This window comes from Phaseolus vulgaris, chromosome 5, assembly GCF_000499845.2.
Source record: "Phaseolus vulgaris cultivar G19833 chromosome 5, P. vulgaris v2.0, whole genome shotgun sequence".
NCBI lineage: Eukaryota > Viridiplantae > Streptophyta > Magnoliopsida > Fabales > Fabaceae > Phaseolus > Phaseolus vulgaris.
Window position 1 is genome coordinate 7416051 of NC_023755.2, and position 21077 is coordinate 7437127.

Sequence of the window (21077 nt, forward strand, 5' to 3'; positions counted from 1 at the left end):
TTTTGTATGTATTATTATGTCAAGGTTAAGTATATAAAACCTATGGGTCAAGTTTGTATACACAATTAAGTCATTTATTTTTAGTAATAAGCCTTAACATTCCACATAAACTACAACATAAATGTTTATTATGTCTAATGCAAAAGGGAATTCAAAACCCTAATTGGAAAGGCAAAAAGGGAGAACACACAATTAACTCATTCATCCATACGACCACAGAAACATCCCATGCGCATTAAAGCTTATAAACACATTAAAGAGTCTTGATTTGAGAGATGTGGAACTTGGATACTTGAGGTGATGAAAATTTCAAGTGCAACTACATTTTGCACTCTTTAGTCTCACATCACCTAAAACATTGAGCGTAAGTAGCCTCTTTATTTATAAATAAAGCCCCCTTCCCTTCTAACTTTTTTTTGAATTGGAATGAGAATTGATGTTGCATTTTTGCATGTGTTCTTGTTCTTCAAAGTCTTGAAAATAAGACTATTCTTCTCCTAGGTTTTCCACTAAGGGATCTTCCTAGGAGGTGAGTGTCTCTCTAGTTTCTTCTAAGAAACTTGGAGAAATTGAAAGTTCTTTTGTTAAGTCTTTCCCTGCCGCTTAAAGGATGCTTCCATCAAGCAACAAATTGGATCAATGAAATTCCTATATATGAGCGGGCACTTACATGAGATGAAGGCAAATAATGGGGTCATTTGATGACTAAATTAGTTGAATCCATCAATCTAGTCCTTGAAAAAAATGATTCTTTTGATATCTTCCATGATATTTGCTACATATGTAAGTTTAGCAAATTTTTCACATAAAGAGGAAGAGAATGATTAATGTTGGTCATGTCTATTCTGAAGTTTCATAAAAGGCACTAGAAGATGCTCATTCAAAACCAAACACTCATAAAGTGCTTGAATTTGACAAAAGCAACACAAAGTTCTTGGTTGAGGAGATGATCAATGCAACAGAGGTTCAATCAACTAGAAAAATTTTCATTAGACTAGACGAAAGATTATGCAATTGTGACAAGTTCGAGAAATTTACCTCCCATGTTCTCATGTGCTTGTTACATGCAAACCTGTCCACAACGATTCCAACATGTACATTAATCATGTATACATGTTGGATGAAGTTAATAAAGTCTATTTGGGAGCTCAAACACAAAGTTTATCACATAAAGACTCACAAGTTCATCCCAATCCAACAGTCAGAAGAAGTTTCAAAGGTATAAAAAACCATCAAGAATTAAGACTCAATTGTTAAATACCAAAACACACAAGAAATCATTATTCCAACAATTTTGATTTTCTAGACTCAACTACTTATAATAAGTTTATGTCATTGACATAAAAAAAACATAAACATAATTTTAATTCAAATCCAAATTTAAAACTCTTTAGGTCTTATTTTTCCTTTATTTCATTATATTTAAATCCTTATTATAGTATCAATTTACAATTTTTTTGAAAAATAACAATGAATGTTTTAATCTCTTTAATCATATTTATTAAACTTTTATCCACATTTTCATATATTATAAATATAATTATGGAATAATTTTTTTATTGTTAATTTATCATTAATTTTATAGATATGAACTTTTATTTATTATTTACAAATTTTTTAACTATTTATTTTTTCATTTTAATTACTTATTTTATCCATTTCAAAGTTTTCTTCATTTTCTGTTTTTTTAACTGAAAAAAATATTAATATTACAGACTTTATACCTTACCTATTACATTTTGGGAGCTACCAAATTTATTTAATTACTTATAAAATAAATAAATATTTATTTATTTTTCTCATCTTTCTGGTTTCTACGAAATACAGAGTTTGTAAAAGAAGGGGAGTTTGTGGCGGTGTTCAAACTTCCACAGCTGAACTGACACCTTCTCTCTGCAACACACACAACAAGATTCAATTTCTTCTTCCACTTTGATTCTCATTTTCTCTCTATTTTTTTTTCCGAATTCTCTAATAATAGGAAGAGACCATGAAATCTGGCAGAGACAAAGAGAAACAGAACGATCGCTGCATCAGTTCGCATATGCAGACCCTCCATCGCCGTCTTCTCCATACCCTAAACCTTGGCAACAGGTCTTAACTCCCACCCCACTTTCCTCTAATTTTTTATTCCGTTTTCTTTTCAATAAATTTTCTGTCTTTTTGGTGTTTGACGAAGTGGGGCCTGAAAGTGATTGAATTGTGTTTTTCATTTCGTGAGTTGTTGTTCTTGTTGTGATTTTATTCTTTATGAATGTTCTTTGTGAATGCAGACATTTTGATGAGAAGACAAAGAGGTGGAGGTGGCAGTGCGCCAACATTGAAGTGCAGAAAAATGTATTACGATCAATTGGTGCCTTTCTTGATTCCTTATTGGGAGATGCACGTGCAGCACGTCATGCTGTTGTTAAGGTGTATAGTTTGCTTCCTTTTCTTTTTGGGATTTTTAAGTCTAGTAAGTAGCACATATGAACCTGAATTAGGAGTTTTATTCCAGTCCATTAGACTTTCTAAATGAAATGTACATATCTATACTTGTGAAACTTATAGTTCTTTTTATGAATTTGCTTGAGTCAATTGCACTCAGCATTCTTACGAAGTTAAGATTATATTTTTGTCGGTGAATTAATTACAATGAATTATTACTAGTATAAATAAATAAATCGAAGAAAGCATTGCACTGGGGCAGTTTGGTCTGAGAAAAAAAATTATGTTTTCATTTTTATTTTCACTTTGTTTCCTGTTTTCTGATCTTTATACAAGAAAAGGTGAAAACAAAAAAAAAAAACATTAAAAGGTTGTTTTTACGTGTCCTGTATTTTGAAAACAGTAGACATAGTGAAAACAGATAATGTTTTCACAGACCAAACTGATACTTTTTGAAAATAGTTACAAATGTAAATTCCTACTCATAATTTGTGTAGAATGATTTGATATAAATAAATTGGTCTGATATTTTCAAATAACAATGAAGTATGTGCTTTCCTAAATTGCTTTACTTCCTCAGGAATCTGTTCCTGATATTTTGGGAGCATTATTATGGATTCTTCAATGCAAAAGTGAGGCCTTACTAAGCATGGCATCAACTGTTGCAGTTAAGTTAGTTAGTGTTCTGCCCAATCCATTATTGCAATCACATATGTTGGATCTTGTTTATTGTCTATCATCCTTGCTATCTTCACATCAAGTAGAAGTTGCTATACCCTGTGCTACCGCTTTGAATTTTGTAATCTCAAATTTGAGTGCTACAAGTGAGAAGGAAGTTATGGAAGCACTGAAAGAAATGGAGACTTCCTTTCAAATTTTTGGAAATATAAAAGATTTTGCTGAAGGTGCAAAGAAAATTGAGTATTTTGAAGAGATGACTTTACTTTTGAGCACTATACTGTGGCGCTGGCCTCCGTCTAGGTTCCCTGTTTGTAATGATGTAATACTTATGAAAGGTTTAGCAAACATCCATACAAAGACAGATAGTTCTACTAAACTAGCACTTCTAAAGTTGTACACGTCTATAGGTATTAAAATATCACTCTGCTCTCCATTACAACCGAAACACTTTTCCTTGTTATCATCTATTCTCTAGACCAACTATTTTCTATTGTTGTTACCAGCTTTATGTGATTCTGCAGCAAGAAAACTTATAGAGGATGAAGAAGTATTTCCACAAATGTTTGTGCAGGCAATGGGAAAATCAAACCCTCATGCTATTCGGATAGAGGGGTTTAGGCTTGCTCAATGCCTATTGGTAACATTTCATTGTTCTATAAGATGACCACTGTAATATAAAGTATTGCTCCTAACAAAGATTGGTTTTTATCTGTCCAGAGATCCCAAGATAATTGTTTAAAAGTGGTTGATTTGTGTGGTGAAGCTCTTGTTGAGGCCATAATTTGTGGAATGACAGAAACTAGGCTGAGTTCTAAAAAAATTGGAAACAACCATGGGTCTTTGTCAGTGGAAGCATGCCAGTTGGCTCTAATAACTCGCTGGGCTGGTGATCATCATACCAATTTTTGGAAACAAGGAATTGATAGAGTCCTTCTTAATCTTCTGATTGAAAATATTCAAGACCAATTGTTTGAACCTGTCTTGTCATTGGAAAAACAAATATATATTGCAAAAGAGGGATTGAAAGGCAATTATCATCTTGGTATTAGGAGTTATCTGTGGGACATTCTTGGGTGGCTTACAATTCACTGTGGAGAAAATTTAAACCCTTGTACTCATGGTAGTGAGCTCTGCATCAACTTACTAATTACATGTGCATGGTAAATTGTATTCCTTCCATTATCATTTCTTGATGGATTTAACATGTGTATATCCTATGTCTCAGTTTCTTGCTACTGCTGTTGATTATATTTCTGTAAATTTTCAGCTGACCTTTTATTTCACCTGTTGATGCTTGCCAAATTCACTAATTCTAATTTTCCCTTTCTCTATAGCTTGAGTTTTGTGGATACACTTGAAAAATGGTGCAGAATTTGTCAAAAGGATATTGATGATCATTTTCAAAGTGAACCAGTATTAAGGGCTGTTCTAATGATGATTCATTCTCCATGCAATTCCATCTCCTCACACACTAGATTCTTATTATCTGATGTACTAAAGGTGAAAGGCATGCCATGTTTGAAAAGCTTACTACATACTCTAGATTATACATCATCCCTGGAAAGCTATGGATCATTTGATAAACTTCAACTGGTTGTTAATTTAATTGGGTTTACTTGTCTTTCAAGTTTACCAGAGTACCAAAGATGTATCATTGAGAGCAAAGGGATAAAGGTGATTGTTCTTCTTCTGAAACGGTGCTTAGATAATGACATTCATATTGAAAGGCAGAGCTTTATTCCTCATTTGCATACAACATGCCATGAAAGGTCTTGTTGCTGTTTTGACAAAGGAGATTGGGAAGGTTCCAATGTTCTCTTATTTTATAGTTTGTTGGGCTTAACTGAAATTCTTCATCAGTGTGACCTTTTACGAGAGAATCCTCAGCAATTTTCTAGAGAGGTGACAAACATTAGTCCACAGTTAGTTAGCAAACTTCAAGAGATCTGTAAAAGCAGCTCTTTCAGTCCTGGTGTGAGATGGTATGTTTCTTATCTTCTAACTTATTTTGGATATTACGGTTTCCCAACTGAATTAGCCAAAAGGATTGGGAAATCTCTCAATATGGAAGAATACTCAGATATGAAGCTTGTTCTAGCAAAGGGGGAATCTCTGAGTGTTCATGCTGTTATTCTTGCTGTTCGATGTCCATCACTACTGCCTCCTCAATTATTACCTTGTAGGAAGAGTTCTAAAGAGATAGCAGATAATTTTGTTAGAGAGACCATGAGAGAAGTTCGATTATCTTCTCATGTTGATTATGAAGCATTGGTATTGTTGTTGGAATATGTGTACTTGGGATGCTTACATGGCAGTGAAGAAACAGCAAAGAAGCTAAAAATTCTCGCTAAGCGCTGCAATCTACAACCTTTGTTCCAAATGCTTCACAGACATCGTCCAAAGTGGGGCTTACCTTTCCCCAGCTTCAATCTTACTTCATCTTTTGGTTTAGCTGGAAGTTGTTTTTCGTATGGTTTGCTTCGTGATAAACTTCTTATAAATATCTTGAAATTGCTCATGATTGTTGTAATCTTTCATTTTCTTTTTCATTTATGTCCATTTCCATCTTTCATTCCCACAAAATTCAGTGTATTAATTCACACACACATATACTTATATAGCAGCCTTTCAATTTAATAGTTTTTTAGATTGATTCAGTGCTTTTAAAATGAGTTAATTTTCTGAAAAGACTATTGAAGTTGGATGCAGTTGCTAAATGCAATTGTATTATCAAGTATACTGAGGCAACTAGTTGTTAAATTTACTAATTGGAGCTTTCTTAGTGATTAAATATTTACGGACTTTGTGGTTTTAGGGCAATTGAAATGTTTATACTTTCTATGCAATGAGGAATAGTAACATTGGCATTGCTAACATTTGTTTGCAAAGTTTGGGATAGAAATTCTGATTTTTCTCAATCTATTTTCAGGGATGTCATATTGGCAGCTAAATCAAATGAGCTTGTCAGGTGGACTTGCAATATTTGTTCTAACACAGTGCCCCATATGCATGTTCACAAAGTTATATTGCAGTCTGGTTGTGATTATCTACAAGGTTTGTTCCGGTCAGGAATGCAAGAAAGGTGATTATTGATCAAGATATTGATAATTGATCTATTTTACAGTTTTTCTGGTTTACAAATGATGAAAAGCTTTGCGTTTTATTCAAACTGTAGCTCATGAAAATTGAACATGTACATGGTCAAAAGTCAAAAGGCAGACATGCATGGGTGCTCTACTACTTATTCTTTGTTGACCAACATCTATGTAACCTGTTATTGGTTAAACTCCGATCAAGGCTGATAGAACACTTGAGCAGAATGTAGGTGAAAAAGTGATCAGAATAGAAGGGTGCTGAGTTGGCAAATTCTATTAAGAGAGTGTAGGATGGGAATATAGGAGAATGTGGGATAGTAGGAGTCAGTTAGGAGCATTAGCATACACTCTGGTCTTGCTGTAATGAGCTTAGGCTCTGGTTTTCATTAAATATTTCAGTATATTTTCTTGAGAGTTCTATTAATTGGTCCAACCTACTGGATCCAATTTCCCAATGCCCCCAAAAGTGACAAACAAAGTTTAGTTTTTGGAGGATTTCAGAAAGTCTTTGCTCATTGAAATGGCAAGTTGTGGGGAGAAGTTTCACCACTTACACCAATGGCCTAAGAGGCAATTTAATTTAATTTTGGGAGATGATGAGGTCACAAATAGAAAAGGAGAGGAAGATTTGGAGTGTAGAACTTTGAGTCTGTGTTGGTTGTTTCATGGTATCCTTGATGATATAACAACTATGGGGATTGAAGGAATATTGAAGGGGTCACAGTAATGATGATGGTGGATAGTGGGGCATTGCATAACTTCATTTTTCCATAAGTAATGATTTTTCTCGAGATCCTTGTTACAACTCATGAAATGGGAATACAACTAAAGGTATTTGTTCCAATCTTTACGTTCAATTGGAGGGAATTGACATCACTATAGATGCTCAGTCTTGATTTGGATGTGACCATAGGGGTGTTGTGGTTGAAAGACTAGGAAAAGTGGAAATGAATTGGGGGAAAATGACTTTTAAATTTGTGCACCATGAAAGTCCAGTTTTACTACAAGGGTTTTCTACTAATGGTGTGAGGTCTGTTAGGGGTCCAAAATCTTTCCGGTTTTGAAGGAAGTCAATGATGGAAAACCTGAAAATGGGGGATGAGTTGCAAATGTATTTATGACAACTGTTGATCTAAACTTAAACTCATTTCAGCAGAAAGAAATTTTCTAGGGGTGTTCAAGAAGGTGATGAGGTTACTCCGAAAGGGGATATTGAACATGTGATTGAATTGGAAGTTGGTAAGGGTCTGTGAATGTTAGCTTGGACCATTATCCACTTCTGCACAAAATGAGATTGAAAATCAGGTTACTGATTTACTACAACAGGGGGCAATTGACATAGCTCAAATCAGTGATATTGGTTAAGAAAAAAGACTCTTGTTAGCTTATGTGTGTTTTAGTAAGGTAACAATTCTTGACAAGTATCTCATCCTTGTAGTGGGTGAACTTTTAGATGAATTAAATGAAACTTGTTATTTCTCAACATTGGATCTCAAATCTGATTACCAAATTCAAGCGTGAGAACTTGACATCCATAAAATGGCATTCAGGACGTATGAATTTGGCTTGATGGCTGCTTCAACTACTTTTCAATCTACAAATTCTCAAAACTTATTTAAGGAGGTTGGTGTGTGTCTATTTTTTTGACATCCTTGTGTATGGCAAGTGTATTTATTGCACATTCAGCAAGTGTTACAATTGTTGCAGAATAATTACTATGTAGCCAACAAGAAGAAATATACCTTTTGGAGGAAAAAAGTGGAGAATTTGGGTCATTATCAAGAGTTAATATTAAGAAGTGAGTTTAAATTTAACTCATCTTCACAAAATGGACTTATAAGATGCAGATTGCCTCCACTTATATACTGTAAATTGATAGTTGATGCGGAATCTCTAACACACTTCTCTCACATCGAAGTGCGTGGGACTAGACATTTGTATAGAAGCCCAATAGCGGGTGGCACGATAGGTGCATCAAATCTCACTAGGATAGACTCTGATATCATATATTAAGAAGTGAGTTTAAATCTAACGTATCCTTACAAAACCGACTTGTAAGGTGAGAATTTCCCCCATTTATAGAGTGTAAATTGGTCTTATCTCTAGTCGATGTAAGATTTCCAACATACCTTCTCAAGCCGAGACATAGACATCTCGTGCGTGAGACTAGATATTTATGGTTGGTCTGATAGTGACTTGATAGTAGGTGGCAGGATAGACCCAACAAATTTTGCTAGGATAGACTCTGATATAATATTTGGAAGTGAGTTTAAGTCTAACTCATCCTCACAAAATCGACTTGTAAGATAAGGATTATCCCCACTTATATATTATAAATTGGTAGTCGATGTGGGATCTCCAACACACCTTTCATGCTGAGGCATGAACATCTCATGCGTGGAACTAGATAATTGTGGGTGGTTTCGTAGTGGTCCGATCGCTAGGGGCACGATAGGCCCATCAAAACTCACTTGAATAGACTGATGTTGTATTAGAAAGTGAGTTTAAGCCTAACTCATCTTAACAAAACCGGCTTATAAGGTGGAGATTGTCCCATTTATATACTATAATTTGACCTTATCTCTACTTTATGAGATCTTCAATAGTTACCATGAATCCTGCTAAAGTGAGAAGTGTGTTGGAGTGACCAATCCTTCATAATGTCAAAGGTTGAAGAGGGTTTTCGGGGTTTACCAGTTATTATAGGAAGTTCATGTATGGGTATGGGAAATTAGCTTAGCTATTGGCTGAGCTAACTAAGAAGGATAGTTTTTGTTGGGGTACAAATCCTCTCTCAGTATTTGAAGCCTTAAAAGAGGCTCTTACTTTTGCTCCGATATTGGCTCTTCTTGACTTTTATGAAATTGAGTACAATGGTTGCGATAAAGGAATTGGAGTTGTGCTAATGTAAGGGGGCAGACCTATTTCTATTTTTGTAAGGCTCTTGTCAATAGAAATTTATCAAACTTAGTATAAGAGAGAATTAATGGCTTTGGTACTATAAGTTCAACATTGGTGGCATTATCTCACTGGAAGAAATTTTGTTGTCTTAACAGATCAGAAGAGCCTAAGAACTTACTGCAACAAAGAGTGGTTAGTTGTAATCAACAACTTTGGATTTCAAAGCTACTGGGTTACAATTTTAAGGTGGTTTATAAACTAGGTCCAGAAAACAAGGCGGTGATGCCTTGTTGCATGTTGATGGGGAGAGAGATTACAAGTTGTTGTTTGCTTCCTCCCATTTGGGAACAAGAAGAAGAGTTGTGACATGAAGTACTAGCTGATCCAGCTAAAACGCATTATGGAAGACTTGAAATGTGTAGCAGTGCTAGACTTGGGTTTAGCTTACAAAGAGACATTATACAGCATAAAGGGAGGCTAGTAATTTCCTCATCCCCTGCTTTAATTCCTTTACTTTTGAAAGAATTTCACACTACACATATGGGGAATACTCTGGGTTTTTGAGGACATATTAAGGGATAACAGGAAGCTTATATTGGCTTGGTATGAAGAAGAGGATTCAAGAATTTGTGAGCGAATGTGATACTTATCGATGTCAACAGTACGATGCTGCCTCACCATATAGGTTACTACAACCTTTACTGTTATCCTAGTAGTGGTTGATTATCTGTTTAAGTTTGCACATTTTATTTACTTAAACATTCATATGCAGGAAAGAGTGTTGCTGTTGTGTTTGCGTGAGAAGTGGTGAGGTTACCTGGAATCCAAAATCCATCCTTAGTGATCAAGACCCATTGTTTGTCAGTGTCTTTTGGCAGGAATTGTTCAAGGTGCAGAGGACTATATTGAAAATGTCATCCCCCTACGATCTAGAAATTGACATACAAACAGAAGTGATAAATAGATGTTTGGAAACTTATTTACTTTGGTTTACTTCAAAGTAACCTAGAAGTTGTTCAAAGTGGTTTACTTGGGCTGAATTTTAGCAATATAGTACATATCATATCTCTACTGGTATGACCCCATTTAAGGTTGTTTATGGAAGAAAACCACCATCATTATGCTATTCTTTCTGGGTGAAAGTAGAAGCTGTGGCACAAGATTTACAGGATAGGGATGAAGCTTTGTTGTTTGAAGTATAATTTGAGTAAATCATAAGAACAGATGAAAAATATGCTGACAAAAGGTGTAGGATGCAGTCATTTGAAGTGGGGGAGTGGGTATGAACAAAGAATCTGTGGCATGTTGCATGATTGAAAGCTTTCCCCTTGATTTTTGGTCCTTTTGAGGTGATCGAAAATTAGGAGAATTGGCTTATAAATAGCAGTTGCCTCCTTATAAGGTCCATTATGTGTTTCACGTGTCTCAACTAAGAAGGGCTATTGGAGAGTACACTAATTGGAGGTGGAACTTGATGACCACTTTGAACCTGAGCATGTTGAGCAGTAGAATTGTTATATAGAACAATTGCCCAATCAAACAATTTTTGGTGCAATGGAAAGGTTTGCTATTGAGGATACTACATGGGATTTTATGGTCCTTTTGAGGTGATCGAAAAAGTTAGGAGAATTGGCTTATAAATAGCAGTTGCCTCCTTATAAGGTCCATTATGTGTTTCACGTGTCTCAACTAAGAAGGGCTATTGGAGAGTACACTAATTGGAGGTGGAACTTGATGACCACTTTGAACCTGAGCATGTTGAACAGTAGAATTGTTATATAGAACAATTGCCCAATCAAACAATTTTTGGTGCAATGGAAAGGTTTGCTATTGAGGATACTACATGGGAAGAGGAGCATAATTTGTGCAGTCAATTTCCTCATCTCAACCTAGAGGACAAGGTTGCTCCGTTAGTGGGAGGAAGTGATAGAACACTGGACCAGATTGTAGGCCAAAATGTTGAGACCCAAAACTTGGAAAGTGTAAACGGGTAAAGAATAGAGCAGAATAGAAGGGTTCTGAGTTGGGAAATTCGGTTAGGGGAGTGTAGAATGGGAATATAGAAGAATGTGGGATAGTGGAATCACTTAAGATTTGGGTTTGTGTTCAGCGAGAAGATTATTCTCTTAGGAGCGTAAGCTATGGTCTCGTTGTAAGGAGCTTAGGCTCTGTTTTTCATTAAATAATATGCCCTTTTCAGTATATTTATTGAGAGTTCTATAAAAAGCCTGATAAGAACCTTGGAGCCCAAGGACTTGGAAACACTGCACTAAAACTTCTAATGTGGGAATCAACTCTCACCCCATACCTTGCGATTATAGATAAAGATTGATATGTTTTTCTTCACAAACATATTCTAACTATCCTTTGGAAACTCACTAATGGTATTCTTGAGCCCTTGGTTGGAAGTGACGTGCAATCATTTTTGTTATCATAATGGTTTGCATTGTTATGTTCTTCCATGTTAACTTCATTTCAACTCTCAGTTTGTCTAGGATATCCTTGGAAATCAGGTGCAAGAATTTTTCATTTCTAATGAGACACTTTGCAAGCCTCTTTGCTTTAATTTTTGTTTCCTTCTACACTTGGATTCTGTCTCCTATTGGTCTCTCTTAAATATTATTCATTCATTGTTGCAGTCATTCACAAGTAATAAAAGTTGATATTAGCTGGCAAGCATTGATTAAACTAGTGCAGTGGTTTTATTCTGATGAGCTACCTGATCCTCCCTCTGGATGCTTGTGGGATAATATGGATGATAAAGAAAAGCTATTTAATCTACAACCATATGTGGAGCTTTATTGGCTTTCTGAGTTCTGGATTTTGGAAAATATTCAGGAAGCTTGCTGGAATGTTATTATGTCTTGTCTTGATTCTTCCTGGCGGTTGTCCATTAAAATAATCAAAATGGCTTATAATTTATCTTTGTGGAAGTTAGTTGATATTTCGGCAAATCTCATGGCTCCTTCATATCGTCTATTACGAGATTCTGGTGAACTAGAAGAATTTGATGATGCGCTAGTTCACTTGATTTATTCTGCTTCTATTCAACTTAACTAAGAAAGCAAAAATTGCTTTAGGTGATTCAATACTCAAGATGATTCATAGCGCAGGAGATTCTCGAGGCATATACTAACTCTTTGTAGGAGCTACGAATTGTCAAGTATGGTATGCTGACATTTCTGTCTCATTATTTTTAATATTTTTAATTTTCTAGGTTCTAAAATTACTTCTAGAATTTTGATATGAATCCCATAACTTTTTGTTTTCTGCTTTTTCATTAAAATCTGAAAAGAAAAATCCGCATAATTAGTGACATTAAAAAATTTCTATACCATGTGCTATTCTTCCTTCCGTTTCCCTTGTCAATATTTATTTTTCATTTTGCTCTTGCTTACTGGTTTTTCTGAGCTGACAGCTCTATACCCTCTTTTTTAAATGAGTGAAAGAAAAGCTATATTCGAACAAAGGTTTATGACCAGGTGATTTGTTAATAACTGTTGGTCTCTTCTATATATTGATTGTAGGCATCAGAAGGACTTGGGATGAGGCTTGCTCCATGATTCAAAGCAAGTAAAACAATTTGTTGTGGTGGAGGTTAGAGAAAACTTGTTGCTCGTTGAAGAAATATAATGTTTGGTCAGTTTAGAATGCTCGTATCACTTGGTAGTTCCTTAAAAAATAATTTATCATAGTCAATTTGTATTTGCTCCCTCCTTTCTCTACTTTTTGAGGTGCTTTCTTGGATTTAAATTGCAGTTGAAGATGCCATGAATGTCATTTGATTTCTGTTCATAAACCTTTAGTTCAAAGTTCAGTCTGCAAATCATTTTTAAGTAATTCATGAGTTCCTCCATCTAATTTTTGGTAGGCATTTCTCTTTTATTTTGAAAACGCATTCTAACTAATTGTGTTTTTATGTTACTAGTAGGTATTCCTAATGCAAACAATCTGCTTTGAGAAATTTTCCATTCCAGTCCAAGTAAATTATTACTTTGAACACTTTCTCGTCTCTTAACAACTGACAAGAAACTATTTTGTTTTTCATGAACTCTTTCCGAAAACTTCTTCACACTAAGAGTATCCCTATCACTAATTATCTCTACTGGTTCACAGGACCACAAAATGCGCATACTTGTTCATACAATCAATGATGACCCAAACAATTAGTATCCTTTCCTCGGCAGTAAAAACAAAAAATTTTGATACCTGTGTTTAGCTGCTTCTTCTGCTATTCAAGCTCTCGACACTTTCAAAGAGTTTTTGGGAGCAAAAAGGTACTTTCTTGGCTTTTGCAGTTGCTGACAGCAGCCATGTAACTAAACTAATAAGTCAACATTTTCCCCTCAGCTTTTCTTTGAAATGTGATTTCTTGCGTATGTGCCAAACTTTGAGCTTCTCATTCTCTCATGGTTCTTGGCTTGAACAAACAGACTAAGCCAGCTATATCTCCCGCAGACTAGGCATGTAAGCATCAACAAGGTATTCTTAAGATGAGCAAAGTCACAGAAAATTGCATCAAATTCATCTTTATTAAATTCTGCCAAGGTGCCACGTCGTAGTAGAATCAAAACTTGAAAGTGATCTTCTTGGTGGCATGTATGATGGAGCCCTACTCTCTGACCACGTCCAAGATTGCTGGAGGCATTGTCTCCTTTGCACAATAGTTACTCAAGCTGATTTTAAATGCTCTCCACCATGTGTGACACTGTATCCCAACACCATATATGATATTAGCCTCATGGATTATTTTGTATTTCAGCGTTGTAGTAGTTTTTTTTTTTCATTCTTTATTGTTGTTCTGAGTTAGCCATGTTTATCTCCTTGAGAAAAATTAACGTTGTGTGCAGAGGTTTTTGAACTTCTCGTGAGATATCCTGTTATTTTATCTATTTGCAGTTGAAATATTTTTCATAATTTTCTACATGCTATTTAACTTCAATTTTTTATGCTTTAGATTATATCAAGTATGTAGTGGATTGAACTACTTTGAGACATTATTTTACTAATTGATTAAATCATATTATCTATAATTTATAAAAAAAATTACATTATTATTTACAAAATAATATTTTATGTTTTCTTCCTGCACACCTATAATTTTTAAAATTCTGAAATTAGTTTTGACCTTTTATTCGGAAAAGGACATCGTAGATGAGTTTCTTTGACACTATTCTTCTTCTTCATTCATTTGAGACGTTAGTAGAGGGTCATTTTAGCCGTGCAGAGCAAGGTGGAGGAATAGTTGCGTTGTCGAAGTGTTGCTTGACTCTTAGAGGTAAGAATGAAGTTTTTTTTAAGAGCATGAGTTGCTATGGAGATTTTGTGATTACTGGAAATCGGGATTTGGGATTGTGTTGCGGATTGATCAATATGGAAGTGAAAATTTGATTTCCAGTAAATCATTTTGTTTTTTTAGATGAGGGGTTGTTCCAGAAGTGAATTTTTAATAAATTGTTGACTGACAGATTTCTGAATCCAGAAGTCTAATTTCTGTTATGGATTGTTGGATCTGAAATGATTTTTTTGACTTATGGACTAGTGGATCCAGAATGATTTTTTTTACTTATGGATTGATGGATCCAAAATGTAATGGTTTAATTTCGTTTTTTTTTATAATTTGTTTGAATTTGATGGTAAAATGTTAATTTGTAGAAGTATGAACAATAGTGAAGAATTCGAACAAGAATTATATGACGGGGTTGATGTGTGAGACGATTTATATGATGATGATATTGAGAAGTCTTTATCCAACAAAGTAATAGATAATATATATTGAAAGGATATAAATGTACAGATGCGTTTATTACAGATGAGGTAAAGTTGAAGTTTATAAAGTATGTTTAGGTTGTTTGTTATTTGGTAAATTAAATAATTTGTTGTAGTAACTTTTGTAGATATTTCGTACTCGGGATGAGTTCTTGATGTGGGTTAGGAAAGTTGCGTTTCACTTTGGTTTTGTTATTGTGATATTGAGCTCGGATATTTCAACTAGCAAACGAGGAAGAAAGACATTTGTATTATTAGGTTGTGAGAAAGGAGGTAAATACATGTGATATAAGAAGGATTTACAAGTTACTGAGAGTGAAAGTAGGAAATGTGATTGTCCTTTTATATTATGAGCTATCTAGTAAAGATTGGTGAAGGATGGATATTGAAATTACTTTGCGAGTCTCATAATCATGAGTTGGAAAATACGTTGGTTGGTCATCCATATGCGGGTAGGTTCACATGTAGTGAGAAATTAATGCTTATGGACATGACAGTGCAGTGAAGTCCAAAAATATTTTGCTAACAATGAAATAGCACAATATGACCATAATAAAGCAAGTTTACAATGCACGATATTTGTATAGAAAATCAAAACAAGGTGATAGAATTGTAATGCAACAATTGATGATGTTACTTGAGCGAGATATGTATGTTCAATGGTCTAAGTTTGAAGAAGGGACAAATGTTGTGCAAGATTTATTTTGGACATACCTTGATTCAATGAAGCTATTGAATGCCTTTAACATTGTATTGATGATGGATACAAAACTAACAAACAGGTATAGCTTGTCCTTGTTTGAAGTTGTTGGTGTTACCTCAACAAGATTGACCTTCAATGCTGCATTTATGTTACTCGTATCAGAATGTCATCATAACTTTGTATTGGCCCTTTAGAAGCTGAGAGGTTTGTTTTTTAGAGTTGATTCATACCCAAAGGTTGTGGTCAGTGATAGACATTGATGAGCATATATTTATTCACACTCACTAGCCTTATTCATAGATTATTGGACTATAATAATAAATAAATCCATTGTTTTAATTAATATTCTTATAATTGGGTTTATTTGGGCCTTAACTATTATTATTGTTAATTTTGTCCTTTTAGAGTAAATTATCCAGAGGAAGCATCTACCTTTGTGAATGGGCCAAATATGCAAAAGTCCAAGTTGCTTCTTGAACCAAAACAGAAAAAATATTATGAGGAGAAGAAAGAGAAAATAAAAGCTACAAGATTCCAGAAACAGAATTGGAAGCAAATCTTCTGCAAAATAAAAAGAATTATGGAAAGTAAAACTGTTTACAAAATCTAAACTGCAATATTTTCCCAAGATCTTTGGAGCAGAAAAGCCTATAAAAGGACACAAGCATCAAGGAGAAAAGAGAGAGCTTCATAGGGTTTTCTTAGTTTATTTTCTTCTTAGTAATTCTTTTGTTTTGCCTCCGCATGGAAGACTAAACCTTTTTGGTTGATTCTTTTGTAATTCCCCATTGAGTTCTGAGGTTTTGTTCCAATAAAAGTTTCGATTTTTAATTCTCTATAGCAGTTGTTTTTATTGTCTAATCTCTTGGAAAACTGGTTTTTGTGAGAGGTTGTACTTGAACGCATGATTGAGAGTCTTCCTTATCTTAAACTTTGGTTTCTTAGTTAGTTCGCATTGTTCTAATTAATTTCTTGGGCGCATGATTCAAGGGAGAGGAGGTAAGCATTCCCATGGAGTATACGCATGGAACAAAGTGGGTATTGATTAAACTAGTAGACGCATGCTTTACTAGTGAGTTTCAGTTGAATCAGATCGGCGCATGTTCAATCTGGTTTAGCTCTGCTGGAGGATTGAGAAAAGATTAATCTTTAGAGAACCTGTGAAGAATTGAATGGTGGAAGAACTTGGGATCAACCGCTTTTTATTTGCTATTTTAATTTCTTTTATATTTTTTTGCACAACTATCTCAAACCCCCTTTTTCTCTTTATTGTTATTGCTTGCAGATAGATTCTAAACCGTGATCAGCTGATTTTACTATTGGATTCGTTGGGAGACGACTTGGGGACATTTGTCCACAATTATACTATCATCTCTCTAGTGCTAGACAAGTCTACGCTAGAATCATATTAATTTGACAGCAAAACGACAGCTATCAGACATATTGCTCTAATGAATGCAATAAATGTTGTGTTTTCCAAAGTTTCTTATTTGTTATGTCGTTTTCACACTGATAAAAATGTTAAAGCAAAATGTAAAATGATTGTTCATCCAAAAGAGGCATGGGATCAAGTGATGGAATCTTGGGGAGCTATTGTTGATTTTCAAAATGTAGAGTCCTATGAACATCGTGTGGAGGTATTTAATATTGTTTGCTCAACATGAGCTATGTTTACTAAATATATGATTAGTGTTGAACCAAGTGGTGTTCAATGTTTTGAAGAATCCAAATCCTTTGAAGGATGTTGAAGCCTCTGCTTTGCTGTGTGTTGCTGTGCTGGTTTAAGCTTTGTTATGGGGTAGTTTAATGTTGTAATCCACCCTTAGATTAAATCTCAAGCAATTAGCATCTCAATCTTTATCAAAGTAAAATGTTTTTCAAACTAAGTTGAAACAACCGATTGTTTTGCCGAAACAACCGATTGTTTACACTTAGCTGTTTTGAGAAAGTTTGAAAACTGTTTTTGAATGGTGAAATCTGTTAAGTAACTAAACAATCGATTGATTCGAGGAAACAATCGATTGTTTGTTTTGAAACCATAACAGAAAAACTCTTTTCTTTGACTGAGCTTTAAATGCTTTAACTAAATACGCTCCAATCATTAAATGCTTTGACCAATCTATTTTAAATGCAATTAAGAGTTTGTTAAGATTTGATAACAAACTATATTCTCGAATATATTCTGAAAAGTTTTTAAGGTTTAAGAATCTTGAGACAAAGTTTAAGAACAACAACTAAGAGTTTTTCAAAGAGTTCTGAGATTTGCTTAAGAGTTGAGAGATTGATCAAGGTGCTGGAATAAGATTCTACTTGTATTGATTTCAGATATTCATCTGTAACAAGTGTAATCTTTGTAAACTGCTGAACAATTCGTTTGTGTGTTTTGCTGAGATTGGTTGTGTGTTCTTGAGGTGTTCAAGATCAGCAATCTTAGTGTTGGCCAAGGAGAGTGTGTTTCTTGAGGTGTTCAAGGTCATTCTCTTGGTTGTGGTGTAAGTGATCAAGTGGTGATTGCTTAGTGGTTATCCTCAGGGTTTCTGAGAAGACTGGATGTAGCTCTAGTTTGGAGTGAACCAGTATAAACAACTGTGTACAATCTCTCTATCCCTAACTCTTTAATTTCGGTTTGTTTGTTGTTTGTTGGTATAAACAACCGATTGTTTTTTCTAGTATTACAGTTTTTGCTTGCTGTTTTGGCTAACTGAATTGCTGAATCAATTGGTTTCTAAAATAAATTCATTCTAGCTTTGAAAAGTTTGTGAAAATCCCTTTAAACAATTCATCCCCCTCTAGTTTAAAGTCATCTTTTTCTAACAATTAGTACCTGGTTAAATCTACATAAAGAAAAGTTTGTTAAGGCTTAGACGGATAAGGTCATGCACTTAGGCAACACAACAAGTAACAAGATTAAGTTTGCACATTGGAGTTTAAGGAGAATCCTCGAGACATCAATGAAGGGCTTATGCTTTTTTTGGAATTCCATGAATAAGATGATCACCTTACAACATAATGCAATTAAATCTTGATTTGGAAAGAGTTTTCATGTGGTGAGTCATGTCTTTAATGTGACAAGATATAAAAAATTGGTTGACTTTGTATCGAAATATGCTTTGCAGTATATTGCAGAAGAGAGTGATTGAGTTGAATATCTTGGTTTAGATAATTCTTATTGTGGATGCACCATTAGATCTACTCACGATCTTCCTTGTGCTTGTGAATTGGTTTCCTTTGGTGTGGGTAGAATGCCATTGCAGTCAGTGCATTTCCTTTGTACACGATTAAGCTTTTTAGATATTTCAAGTGGTGATACTTTAGCAGAGTTGTCCATCCAACAAGAATAGACTGTCATCATGAATCGGTTCAATGAGGTTGACATAGATGGTAAGCTTAACATCACAACCAAATTACGGGAGATTGTCTATCTAGATAAGACATCTTTGTGTCTACCAAGTAAGAAAGTCAAAACAAAAGGTACACAAAAAGGGTGTTGGAGTAAATTTGCTAGATCAACGAAGCGAATTTCTTCTTACTTTAAACATGTTGATGCCATTGTTTCACAACATGATAGTTCTTCTACTTTGAAATGTAGCAAAGGATTCATTTCGGAGACTCCTCCGACCAAATCAAACCTAATGCTAGATCAATTTTCTGTGAGAATTCATCCTTACACTGTTGATATTGTTGATGTTAAGGCTGCCGGCCATTTTGGCTATCATGCAGTTGCTGCATTATTGGGTATAGGAGAGGAGTCCTGGACTATTGTGCGCATGAACTTGCATAAAGAAATTTGTCAATGGCGTTAATAATATATTGATTTGTTTAGCGGAGACGAACAATATGAATATTTGAAAATTTCACTTCTAGTTGACAACATGGTAATTCTATTCATTTTGAATTATGTTATTTATTGTAAAATGGTGTATGGGCTGGATTAACTTGTTACATTTTCTTCTATTTGCATATTAGTACAAATAAGTGGACAAATAAGTGAATGACAATTTCGAATATGGGATACTTTACTTCGAATTGATATAATGTGATTGTTGTGTTTTTATCTCTTAAACAATCATTGATTATTTTCCATTTATCTCTCAACCTCTAACAAATTTTAATCATCATCGCATCATTTGTATTGGACATGTTCATGAAAATAATTTTGTTCAGGTTTATTGAACTTCATTGTTAATAAATTTTAGGAATCATTGAAGAATATAACTATGACATTGCTTAAAATTTTTAACAGATTCAGTAGCAAGAAGGTTGTCCAATTCCACTAGTAGATATTTTGTGGTCTTCTCATTTTTATCCAATCGCCAAAACTTTGGTGTTCATATTATACTAGTCGGATGCAAGTTTTCACACAAATTATGTCCATTAAGCGACATTTGTAGTTATTAGTTGTAATTGCATTGATAAATGAATATGATAATATTGTAATTATAATTCTGGAAGAAGAAATTATCTAATTTCATAATCAAAGTGTTCCTTCATTAAATTCATAAAAAATATAAACAAATTGTTCCTTCATTAAATTAAAAAATAATGTAAACTAAGTGTTTCTTCATGAAATTACAAAATATAACTAAAATGATCATCATTGTCCATGTTATCGTCTACAGATATACATGGATAAGTCCTCGGTGGCTGATCGGGCTAACATCAGGGCTATCTGTGTCCTTTCCCATGCAGGTGAATCCTTGGTGACATGATCATCATTTAAAATCAACTAGAAGGTGGATACAATTCTTCTACAAAGACCCTACAATGATACAACAAATTATATTGATTACAACTTATCATGTATTATTTAAATAAACAAGCAATAAATTCTTACCACTGAGGGATGTTCAGAGATAGTATCATTCCCTTCCTGACATTATGCATCAGGGGTAATCATCGAAGCCATCTGAATGATATATGGGTGTGATATAGACTGGAACCACACCATCCATGCAGGAACACAGGCTTCAACATCAGCTGTTAAGGCGACATCATGTACGAGATTATCATTAAAATCTAGCCATCATCGATCGATCTCAGATGTGGAGGGATCGCCATGATGGACGGTGACCGGGGGACAAGGGATACAATGTATATATCCAAACTATCTGAGTACACGTTCAAGAAAATGCATCTGCATGCAAGCCCTCAATCGAATGTACCTTGAAAATAAAGCAATCCACTTAAAAGGACGCACCGCTCTATGCTATTCATAAGGCATCCCCCAAACAATACCTATAAAAATGCTATCTAATTGCATCTGAACAAATGCAAGTGTGGACAACCTACTCTCGACTATGTATTTCATGCACCGCTGCTCGTCCTCAACATAGTCATCTCGAAGCTGTTTGTGTCCAACATTTGGAAAGTGCTCCTATATCCAGGATGCCAATAACGAGTCTCAACAAATGCTAGTCCCCAATCTATGCGAAGTGAATCAACAAGCAAATCAATCACTGCAGCTGCATCTAAGCTTGGGTACGTGTAAAATTGTTCGATAA

General features: G+C 34.6%; 1 protein-coding gene across 38 annotated transcripts; it reads left to right on the forward strand.

The window, feature by feature from the left end:
* Positions 1-1816: 1816 nt before the first annotated feature.
* Positions 1817-14021, forward strand: LOC137835045 (BTB/POZ domain-containing protein At1g04390). Of its 38 annotated transcripts, none has more exons than XM_068643343.1 (12): positions 1819-2094; positions 2274-2412; positions 3008-3515; positions 3612-3745; positions 3826-4268; positions 4443-5576; positions 6038-6190; positions 11744-12272; positions 12632-12770; positions 13033-13086; positions 13221-13381; positions 13538-14021. In XM_068643343.1, exons 1-8 carry the CDS (start codon positions 1991-1993, stop codon positions 12162-12164), a joined length of 3036 nt encoding a protein of 1011 aa, XP_068499444.1. In that variant the 5' UTR covers positions 1819-1990; the 3' UTR covers positions 12165-12272; positions 12632-12770; positions 13033-13086; positions 13221-13381; positions 13538-14021. The 38 variants fall into 38 exon arrangements, with proteins under 38 accessions (XP_068499447.1, XP_068499444.1, XP_068499445.1 ...); XM_068643344.1 differs by having other exon boundaries at positions 13036-13086; XM_068643348.1 differs by having other exon boundaries at positions 12632-12743.
* Positions 14022-21077: the final 7056 nt, after the last annotated feature.